We start from the raw sequence: 12169 nt of genomic DNA on the forward strand, positions 1-12169 counted from the left end.
TATCAAGCACGTGAAATGCTGGACTCATGATTAAAATCTGGCATCCTGTTGCTTTTCCTCTTACACATCTATTGATCGTGGATTCATAATGCCTCTGTATTTGACTGTAAAATTACCAGGGTTCCCACTGTGCATTGAATTTGTGGAAAATATGGATTACTGAGGGGTATGATAATCCAGACAGGCATAGTCCTATTATTGGACAAATTTCTTAGGGGAAGTTGTGAAGTATAGGTAATTTCCCAGTCTCTTAACAGGGCTGTTCTACCCGCTGGCCATTTTACTTCTCTCATACATTCCATACATTGGTATAGTTTTTTTGCTCTGAGGCAAGCCCCTTCTACCGCTTTGCTGCTTGCCCCTTTCGAGGTTATCCCAGGTGAATTAAATTAATAAAAGTTATGAATAAGTCATGGTATTTAACATCATGGCCTTGGTGGAAAAGCTGAATTACGATACAAATAGAGTAGGACAGTCTTACAGAGATGCAGAACAGGGATTATTAGTGTTGCTCCGAGTTGCAATGCCAAGGTCATTTTTTTGTTAGCAGTGACTTAATCCTAAAACCACCTTCTGCAGTTACTGAAAAATGATGCTGAACAATGCCGAGCATGAGACAGGCATTGTATCCTACCTGTTCATGAAGGACACAAATTAATATTTCCTCATTCATACTTCAGAATGGAACCTCCGATTTACATTTTGATTAAATGAAAAGTAAATCGACCTCTAGCCCTGGAGTCAAAGCTACAATATTATGATGAAGATGATGATCTGAGTGGAACCCCAAGTTAAGTGTCTGATGCTCTTTACTACATTAAGACCTTCTTAGAATCATCTTTGCCAGCATAATAATAACCCCTGGGATGCATGGCTGCTCAAGAGCATCTCACTGTCAGACAGAAATGAAATATCAAGGAGAGTAAAGCACTTGAACATGTGTTTGTTTCTCTCTGAATGCAAGTCAGGACTAATTGGAATAAAAGCAAATGCCACCAAAAACTATTCATGCACAACAGTCCAAGTGCTAAAATATGTGTTGTTTTTTTCTGACTGCTGTGCTGCACTGAAGGTAATACCACTTAAACTGTTTAATGTAGGCAGTCCTTTCATTTTGACTGTTTTGCTGCAATTTCCACATTGATTGATTATTTGAGCCATCTTTTGCGGGGAATCTCTGCAGATGTCTACATGCATTCAATTTGCAAACACTAACTACACTGTGTTGATTGGTGACTTTAGGTAGGATCTTATGAATTGAACAAAAATAAGATGGTTTGCCTGTTTCAAAAGAACCACATTCACTTGTGTGTTATCCAGCTGACATACTGCTAGTGTTTCTGATCATGCAATTTGAGGCACAGTTATGGCCACATTGCAGTTATTGTAATTCATGTAAGTCAGTGCGTGCACACTGCTGTATAATCTATATCCTACCCTGTAAAGGATTGTATTTGTGTGCTTTCACCAGATATGTGCTTTAGCACTGCAAAGTGTCCAACTGCCTGTTTTATTGAGGGGCACTGGTATGTCTGCATTCTGGTCCTGACTTGCTATGATGGATAAAAAAAATGGCATCTGGACATAAAATGGATAAGGTTCCACTTGGTAAATGTACCATGTCTACTTGCTGTCTGCTGCAATTATGATGAGCAGTGTCATCCCTCAACACACTACAATCATTTTTCCACTTCAACACCTCCAAAACAACCTCCTGCAGACATCTGAGCATGTAACCTTTATGTACCATGGTGTAACGCTAGTGTTTGTGCCTCAGCACTGAATTGTTTTTTTATGTAGTAATTTCATTTTCCAGCCCCGTTACTTACTACCCAGAATGCTATGTTCCAATGCTAGTGCAAAACTGACACAAATTTAGAGCCATTCAGTATAAATATTGTTCATTGTGATCAATAACCAGCTTCTGTGAAGAACCCCTGGCTCTCCTAAACATATTGTTATAGCTAGCCTCCTGCTACAGTACTCGAAGTGGAAGCAAGTCTGTGATAAATCACTGAGGTTCACTAAGGCAAATAAATTAGTCTGGAAAATGGAACAACCGGGAAGAAAGTGCTGATCATATTTGGTATAGAAAAGGCTGTTATCTATACATTGAAGTGTCAGCAAAGCACCTACAGTAATCATAGATCCTTATAGTCCTTATAAATCCTGAAGTAATTATTAAAAGGTAAATCTTCAGTTAGTGTCGATGCTCTCAATGTAGTCACAGGACTGATCAATACTGCATCTACTCTGCATTGTTTTAGAAACTCATACATTTACCTTGAAACAGCTCTAAATGCACACAGGCCAAGAATGTTTTTGTATCTGTGCACCGGATGCAAAGATATACTCTAAGCGTTAGTCAATACATTATATCATCGTGTAGACTGAAGATATTTCCCATTTAGCAACAACATTAGGAGCTGAGCAGGAGCAATAGCAGACTTTAGAAATATGACTGCAATTCATACTCAGCACTTTCAGTTGAAATACAGCTCAGCAACTCTGCAGGAGATGCCATGCATCTGCAAAAGCAAATCCATCTTTGCATTTCTAAAAATTTGTACTTTGTAAGCATTTGCAGCTAAACAGGATTAAGATGCATATTCATGTTCCCCAACACAACACATGGGAGAGTAAGCAGCAAAATTCAGTGTCTGAGAATGCTACTTCATGTGTCTGCAGGGATGAGACTGTGATCCCAACTTTGAATCTGGCCTCTGCATACTGATTACTTCAAAGCATTGATAATTCATCAAGGAAGGGGAGATGCTCTAAGAGAGTGAGAAAAAGTTTGACTAGTCTCCCTCCCTCTCTCTCTCTCTCCCTCTCTCTCTCTCTCTCATCCATCTACACACACACACACAGCCGCATTAAATATGCTGAGCTTGGTTTGGCCCTGGGCCATTTCTCTTATATATCCATAAAGCAGTACATTTTTTCCCTGCAGCTTGAAGCTTGTGACTGATGTGCATGTCACCTGTTTGGCCTGTATTGTCAACCCTCCAAAAAAATGCCATCTGAATACTGAGTCTTACAATGTTATTTGAAAAGTGACAAGAATGCTTTTCAGATCCAGCCAGGCATTTGCATCTTTATTTGTTGTCATGTCCCACACGGTCAACCTGGTGGGTACTCAGGGGCTGCAACTCACAATGCATCATTTTCACGGTCCTACTGTATAGGCAAGCATACCTACGCATTTTGTAGGAGTAAGATATGTCTCTGAATGCATGGATTTGTTTCTGAGATAACGGTTTGCAGTAATACCTTTATTCAGCCGTTCCTGCATAGAGTGGATTCTAATCTCCTCTTTTACTAGATATCTGTTATGTCAGGGCTTGGTGGTGGGAAGCCCCTGTTGGTTCCTGACTTCTAGGAAGAGAGCAAGGGAGAACTAATCTTTGTCTGCAGACCTCCACGCAGCAGCACATGTCAGGTCTGGAGAAGCAGCCCGGCTTATTATTGGCTTGATCCCACAGTGCTCTGGCTGCGTGACTGAATGCTATGACGCTCGTCCTCGCCTCTGTTCTCTCTCACACTGAGCATTTCTGAAACTCCCACAGCTAACAAGTAACTTTTACTGTTCAGTGTGGTTGTAGTAGAGTGATGGATGTATATATGCAGTAAAGATGCATAGAAAGATACACTGACAGACTGTAAAATGGCTGACTTATCTCCCCATCAAGCCTACTCAGGCTAAATCTTTCCAGTCAATTTGATTAGATGTCTGTAAGCAATAAATTGCAGCAGCAGCAGTGATAATCCAATGGGCTTCGTCTGCGGAGGCTGTGACTGGAGTCCCATTCAAAAGGTGATATCATACAGTTGGCCTGGAGAGCAACAGTGGCAGCGGATGGCTCCAGTTGTGTTAACCTCAAGGCCCTGTCAGAGAAATTAATATTTCACTTGCTAATTATTTTGATCTAGTTGAATGCCATCACCTCCCGCACTCCCTCTCTGCTGCCAAGATGAATATTCTCTACCTACTGTAACCATTCAGGGTTGATTGTTGGAAACAAAAAAAAATGTTTTGACAGAGCAATTCATCCTGAGACAAGGAGTCAATGCATTTGCCCACATGTAATAAAAAAACAGCAAGAGGAATTTGTACAACAAGCATAATATCAATGCAATTTGAATAATTTGGTCCATGAATACTTTGTAAATCATATAAAAGTCATTTTTACAGTCAGGTACTCAAATAAATGGGATATAATAAAAAGCCCATTGAAAACAGCAAAGCACACGGCAGCAGTGGAAACCACTGTTGGCACTCCTCGTCATGGTCTGATCCTGTATGGGTACAGCAGCAGCCCACACATCTTATTATTTCTGAATTCAATGTTGAATAGACTATTCAATGTGGCGTTCAATTGACTGGCTGCTGCAGTACCCCTTATGTGTAATGAGGTTAAGAAGAGATGGAAGTTTGGATTGTAGAAATAGGGCAGTACAAAAAGGCATCAACATGGACATGAACTGAAGGGAAGGTGGAACGGTGGCGTGTGGTGCGATGTTGCATGAATACTTGCAGGAAAATGTGTGAAAATGTGAACATCTGTGTTTGGATTTGTTGGCCCTGATCACATCAGCAGTATTCCACATTTCTGCCTCTGCAGCCAAGTTCTGTGGAGACCCTGGTACGCCTGCCAAAGGACGGAGAGAAGGGCGCAGCTTCATCTTCAAGTCTGAGGTGACGTTTAGCTGCAATGCCCCCTACGTGCTGGTGGGATCAACAACACGCATGTGCCAGGAGGACGGCACCTGGAGCGGATCTCAGCCTCGATGTATCGGTCAGTACTGAATATTAGCCTCTATGTTTATTCAGCTAGTCCACAGAATGACTGAGCCTCAGACCTCACTGTAATTCTTGTGGACATGAAGTTACATTATTGACCATTGAATGACTTAATCCCATGAACAGACTTTCCTACGTGAAAAAGTTTTAGTTTGTAGAGTGAAATGAAAAATAGAGTTAAAAAGGAGAAGCACTGCGAGGGCGCTTATTATTTATACTGTTCAGAAGGTACCTGCAGTGTACGTGTTTGGAGAGGGACACATTATCATTTGCTGCTCTGCATCACATTGGATTTGAAATGAATCAGTGGAATCAAGATGTCTGCCAGGTACCATCAAAAATGAAAGTAACACACAGCACTCAGTCTAACTAATCTTCCACATTTTGATCATTCATTGATGATCATTCCCTGTTGGTTCTTGAAGCCACTAACATAAATAACAAGACACCGTTGAAGGTGAACTAGAATCAGTGCATCGCCTTCTGGCACTTATGTAAAACTAAATCACGACAATGAAATACATTACTTGTATCATTACCTCGGGGGCAATGCTTTATATTGGCAGCCTAGTGTTGCTGGAAATATTATGTGCTGAAGAAATATTTTACCACGGGGATGTGTCTTAAATTTGAATGTTGTCTCGCCAATGATTAGAAGTCTCAGATGTCCACATTCTTGAGACTTTTAAAAACCAAGGAATTTATAGTGAAAGATGGCAGCGTAATTCTGCTCATGTTGCCACGCCACTTCAGTAATTGTCCACAGATACATTGTACACCAGAGAGAAATTGCTTTGTCATTATCAATGATTGCCCCTCTGTCATATTCTCATTTTTGCTCTCCTGCAATTCCCCTGCTCATCGTGACAATGATTTCTTATTCCAGAGCCCACGAGAACCACTTGTGAAAATCCAGGGACACCTGAGCATGGCTTTATGAATTACACAACCGGCTTTAAGGTAAAATGAACAAAACCTGTGATGGATACATTTTCTAAACGGATATTCTGACGCTATCAGAAAAAGTATGTTCCTAGTTGCAGACGGGTTTTTTTAAACAGGTATATAAACTATCAAACTAGAGCTACATATTTTGCTATGTATGGACTATAGTATATATATCACTTACTTAATTCAGCTCATGGAATGTCCATGTGATCAATGTTTGAAGCTTGCCCGGTTGTGGGAGCCAGAGGTAGACGAGCATGAGCACAAGGCACCAAATCAAACTGCCATTCAAAGCATGCAGCTCTACTGTGTCACCTGTCCTTAGTCCTCTTTGAAATGGGCCGTCTCCAGTGGATGTTCCAGGAGGAATCATCATTTATTCCTTTTGGATGATGTTCTGTGAGTGCAAGGATGAAGCAGCCATTCATGTGTGTGTCTATCCCACATGGTTGCCCAGAAGAAAAGCAGCAGGATTTCTCCACCGCTATGAATGTGTGACGACGTTGTGCATGCATAGATCTGTAACAGTATTCAGTTTGAGCCTGAGTGTAAATCGAGCAATGCTAACATGCATCAGTCACATAAATTGATGACCATTGGTGTGTGCTCACGTAGTTCCCTTGAGATGCTTTCAGCCAGTATATTTCATTTTATTTCCTCCCTGTTGCTTTTAGAGTGTCACTTACAAGTTAAGTGCAATTTCTCCACAACATTCAGCAGAGTATCTGATACGAAATTTTTCAAATGAAAGCAGAATGAGCTTATTATGTGGATCACTGCCCGTAATGGTTGTAGTCCTGCGTTTTTCTGCATTGCTGAACAACTTCAGCAATATCTCGACACTGGAGAATGAGAAAGTTCTGTGTCGATGCTGTCTTTAAACAGTCGACTGCCATGGTGGCTGAAAATAAAAGTCATTTATTAAGACAACAGAGGACAGTTGAGCTCTATATCTTTACCACAAAGTCAGCTCCCTCACTTTCTAATGTCTTTGTATTAGTTCAGAACATGAACATGGGCCATCGCCTCAAGGAATAGTCTCCATCTGCCTCCGCACACTACAGATAATCATTAAAAAGAAAAAAAAACTAAAGTGTGCAGTATTTTTTCCAAGCTCTTTAGATTTGATGCTGGGAGCCTATTGGCATTTGCATCAGTGTATTGACTCTCTCCTCTTTGTGTGCTGTCTGTTTGTGGCCAGGTGGGCAGCAGAGTAGACTTTCAGTGCCAACAGGGACACCTACTGCAGGGCTCCACCACCCGGCTGTGTTTGCCAGATCTCACCTGGACCGGCGTCCAGCCTACCTGTATCCGTGAGTGCTTATTCATCATACTCTCCTGCTGTATCTTCATATCACTCTGCCTGTATTTGTTTTTCACTTCCCTTCTGGCATCCTGTCACTGTTAATCTGCATTGCTGGCTAGTCAGACACTTCCTTTTCTTTTCCTCAACCCTCTGCCTCGGTCGATGTCTCATTCCAGCGCAACTTCACTCATTCTCCCAATCCTGCCGTAACTTTTGACCTCTTTGTAGATTGCAGTGACCACCTCAATCAACCTACCATACCAGTCATTCAGAGAGAGCAGTGTTGACTGTGATTACTGTCATTATGTTTGAACTACCTGAACTGTCTACTAACACCAAGCTAGAGCTGTGCAGTCGCATCCAGTAATCCAGTAAATCAGTGGAATCCCTTTCAGTGATATTTCATGGAAATATTACCAATCTTACTACAGTCTGCAGGTTACTATGGACCTACAGTGCAAACACTGGAGCTGTGCGATAATTCGGGGATTCAAATGATGTTTTGTAATCTTGATTTCATAACAACCCTAAGATGTAACACCCACTTGAATTTCCCAGAGACATTTGTGCTGAGAGAGCGAAAAATTGTAATACCTACCCCTCTACCCTTCATTCTCTCCCTGATCTACTCTGCAGCACGGCTTTATGTCTCTGAGCGTGTGTGTGTGTGTGTGTGTGTGTGTGTGTGTTTTAGTGGGAGGAGGAGAAGTTTTAAAGGGATTGTGAATCCTTGAATATGTGCATCGTGCTGTCTTTTTATTGTGCATATGCTCTGTTGCCAGTTTTTTCGGTACACATAGTTGAAACTAAAGCAGCCTAAAACAAGATAAATGCATTGCATCCTCCTTTCATGAGGGTAATCGTGTTCAGGTTTCCTTTACTGTTTTAAGCAGGTGTTGATTGAAGTCTATAGGCATTTTGGAGGCTGTAGTTTGTGGTGATGTTGTTATACTGAGAAGTGTTTCTAATATTTAGCCTCCTCTCACTGAAACAACTGGGGTGAATTTATGTGATTGTGTGCAGGCACACTTAAATAAATATATTTCTTCAAATACTTTTTTATGATGTATATGTAAGCTATAACATAAAGAGTAAATCTAGCAGATTTTTACAGCTGCCAAAAATTTATAAAACTGTCAGTTTGCTGGTTTTCGAATTATAAGGAGCAAAAAGGTTTATTTGAACAGCTGACAGCAGAAAAGAGTCCAAAAAGCAAAGTCCCTTTCCAGACTCCTGTCACCAGACAGCTCCTCAGCCTTCCCTGCTGCACCTGTATCTTCAAACCACTGACCATGTCGTCCCGCTCACTAAGGAAAGATTCAGGAGGTTGCACATCCTCTCGCTCCTTAATGGCATTTATTGCCAGCACTGTGACAGGTCCCCTAAAAAAAGAAGAGCAGTCAGAGTAGATTTAAGTCAACAGAATCATAGGTGAAAGCTCCAGCAAACTCCTCACACTGGCACTTACAAATTTCGTCATAACTGGAGAATTGACATTCTCTCTCAGGAGAGAAATGACTGTTACAGAGTAGACAATACTTAGTCCAGCCTCTCCAGGGCTATATGCACTGCTGTCAGAATCTTTGAAAGGTTGAGATGGCACGGCCCTGAGAGAGCCAAACTTTGTCTCGGAGCGGAGAAGGAAAAAGGAGAATACCAATATGCATAATAATTCAGCCACAATGGAAGATAAACCAATAAACAAGACGATAAACTTTTAAGCTTTGAAATGTAATTTTCTTAGTCGCTTTCAGGTTGTCGACAACCGCTCTCTCTGCTGAGGACACCTAATGCATAATAATGCAGCTTTCATTATTATGGAAATACAGTACTTTTTCCACTGATGCTGTTTTAAAGGCTTTAATATAAGGCACTTTATCAGCAGCATCTTAGCGATGCACAGACACACTCTGAGGTCAGGATTCGATTGCTTTATAGATCCAGTTTGTGTATCTGTCAACATAAACCGAATATGGACACGAACATCAAGCAAAAGCAGCAGATTCATCCACACCTATAATCCCAGACACCTACTGATGATTGTATCATGTAGATGTAGAATTGATGTAGAATTTGCATGTTGATTTTTATTGAATTAACACACTTTGGAAACCAGTCAGCACTTTTTTAACTTAAAATATTTTAGGTCTCCTTGTCATAAAGCATTGTATTAAATCACACCACAACCTGTGTTTCGTGCTAAGATTTGAGATACAGTGCCTTCTCTCCATTTGATCTCATTTGGTCACTGCTGATGTCCAGTCCAGTGAAGGGCCTCTGTGAGGTTCCTCGCCTCAACCTTTTCACATTGTGTACTTAACATCCCAGCAGCCACATTCATTTTAACAGTGGTGAACACAAAATGGCATATTTTATACCTTTTTGTATAACTGTGATGCAGCAAAAGCCACCCACTGAAATAGAAGTCAGACAACCAGTCCAGACTTCATTCACAGACGTCGTGTTTTGAGGCTTTTAACTGTCCCGACTCGCTCTGCTCTGCAGGTACAGTTCCTTAGCCAGGTTCGTCTGTCTCTGCTGAGGTTGCAGCATTGCAGGAGCTGCTCTCTGGCTCTGATCCATCGCCTGTGGTGCCTTGAAAAACGTATTGATTTTCCTCTGCCCTCGTCCTGTCATTGTTACCGCTGGAATTAGAATAAAGAAATGTATCTCTGATGATCACTAGTCTGGAGCAACCCTGATTTTTATGAATAAAATCTCAAATTTGAGGATACTTTGACCTGAGTGTCACATAGACATTAGTGAAGCTGGTGTTGAAAGCTGATTAGTTACAACCTGGCGTGTTTATTTTTCTTAATGCAGACATACAAGGTTAACTTGCACTTTAACTTTGTAGCACATTAGCTTTTCAATTGGCTAGTGGTAGAAACATCAAGTTCATTACATCCACTGTGTTAACATCATGCTGCAGACTGTTTTCAGAATGCTGTCATTGAAAGACCTCGCATACTTTAAACTCTCCGGTTTGATGTATGAATGTGTCATTATTTCTGCAAAGAAGAAACCATCCTCATCACAGGTTTGTATATAATGTAAATCATTTTAACATTATGTTGCTCTGGCATTGGCGGCGTAATTGAATTTGTTAAGTTGCACTGTGATAATATGTCATTGAATAGGACATTCATATACCGGTAACCTGTTCTGTGTTTACGGTGAATTTAATAGTAGTACAGTTATTACATCACTGGACATCCAAACACATAAACCACAAGGTTACCGTGTATTTCTGCTTTAAAGTAAAACTATTAATTCATGTTAGTCCATTGATGTATAACGTTATTTTTTAATTCATTTTTCACTCGTACAGCCTTGAAGGTGGACATGCAGACCCAGAGGTCTGTCTGGCCCATAATACATTGGAAGAAAACTGCGGTTATGTATATGTATTTGAGTATGAGTGTTTTTGTATGGGCCCAACACTGTGTGTTGACCCTCGCTCCAAACAGTCATAAATCCTCTAAAATACCTTTCTCTGTGATTAAATGCTCCTCTGTTACTGTGAAGCCACTTAAATGGATTTAAAAGTGAAGCCAACCAATTTTGCACTGCTGGCGAAAGCAAAAACTTGGAGGGATTATCAACACAATAGATGTAATAGATGCAACGGACACAAGTCAGAGTTTAATATCACTGGATTTTAATCACATTACCTTTCTATCAGATTAATACTTTCGCTTATGGGTACACACCCCAAATCCCTAAATTTCTCTCCAGCTCACTTTGATCTTTTGAAACTCAGCAGTGAAACGTGTTGAGTTCCAAAGCCTCAGTGGTGAAAGTTTTAGATTCAAGGCTGCCACTGAGCATTATAACAAGTGCAGTAGGTGTACCTTTGGTACAAAGCAGCAGTAGTCTCAATAAGCAGCCAAAGAAAACACCATTGTGATTTCAAAACCTGCCTTTTGTACTGCGTGTTAAATACAAAAGAGCTATAAGACCTTGTAACAATTGAAAACTTCACCTTGTCCTCTTGCCCATGACCTGCTGTTGCCGGCTGTCCTCGGCTGGACTGTCTCTCTGTGTGTCTGTCTCTGTCTGTCTCTGTCAGTCTGCGTTACTAACTAATGCACTCTGTCTCTATCAGATACCAACTTTGAACTAAGAACATTTCATGCTGTTGTGTGACAGAAAAAGTGTCTTTTGAGGGCTCGTGTAATCTCAGGGGTAAAGCCTGCTGTGCTGTTTGAAGTGTAAATAAACATAGTACTGTCAACAGAACTTGATGAGGGATATGACATGTCTTTGATACAACAATTCATTGGCCTTGTAAGTGTCTTCAGTATTCGTGGTCTACAAACTGTCCAACCAATCCGGACATGTGCTGACAGTTTGTCATTTTAAATGGGTTACATAGACGCATGCTCAGGAGTGCGAGAAGGAGTTTATTTAATTATTTAGCTCTTTATTTATTTAGGTCTCCAGACTTTATATCTACAACTTAGAGGATGAGGCAGTTTTTCCTCTTTCTTGCAGTGTAAAGAGATACCACGTTAGATTTCCTCAGGGCAGGTTTATCAGTTTATTTAAAAAGCTGTGGGCGGCACACACAGGTGACTTATACATATACCAAATTCTTATAGTCCCTGTGTGTCTGAGTGTAAGATGAATAAGATAAGTATCCTGCTGGATTTCAGTATCTGTTTTAATTTCTATAGTACTCACAAATTTCACACACACACACACACACACACACAGACAGACACATAATATAACTATCAAACACTGGCAAAGGTAACATCCAACAGGAGGGATTTCCTGCAGCCCTCTCGTCTTTCATGAAGCCCAGAAACTTTGTTTCATCCTCGCACCTATTCCACTCACCCTATTACCACTAATGTCATTAAGGCTGCATGAAGGACCGATTTGGTACTGTGACTCAGTTGCAGCTGTCTCCCATTTGACAGCTGGCAACGTATTCTTTCACTCACAAGCTGCAAAATTATTTCACTATTTTCACATTATTGTTGACGCCTCAGAGCCTCAATGTTCAACCCCTCAGTGTTTTGGTGGTGCAGGGTGATTTGCATAAATTTTTGTTTTGCAGAGAGTTTGTTGATGTGAAAAATTAAACCAAGTACACTCAGCCC

The 12169-nt window shown here is 40.8% G+C and overlaps 1 protein-coding gene across 5 annotated transcripts in view; it reads left to right on the top strand.

Annotated features, from left to right (window-relative positions):
* The window catches only part of LOC143324561 (CUB and sushi domain-containing protein 3-like), a 223280-nt gene that overhangs the window by 201591 nt on the left and 9520 nt on the right, over positions 1-12169 (top strand). For all 5 annotated transcript variants that reach the window (XM_076737169.1, XM_076737171.1, XM_076737170.1 and 2 more), the window contains 3 exons: positions 4626-4799; positions 5691-5764; positions 6954-7065. In XM_076737169.1, coding sequence (XP_076593284.1) covers positions 4626-4799; positions 5691-5764; positions 6954-7065 — 360 coding nt within the window. The remainder of the gene's footprint in view (positions 1-4625; positions 4800-5690; positions 5765-6953; positions 7066-12169) is intronic.

Source organism: Chaetodon auriga, chromosome 8, assembly GCF_051107435.1.
Source record: "Chaetodon auriga isolate fChaAug3 chromosome 8, fChaAug3.hap1, whole genome shotgun sequence".
Classification (NCBI taxonomy): Eukaryota; Metazoa; Chordata; class Actinopteri; order Chaetodontiformes; family Chaetodontidae; genus Chaetodon; species Chaetodon auriga.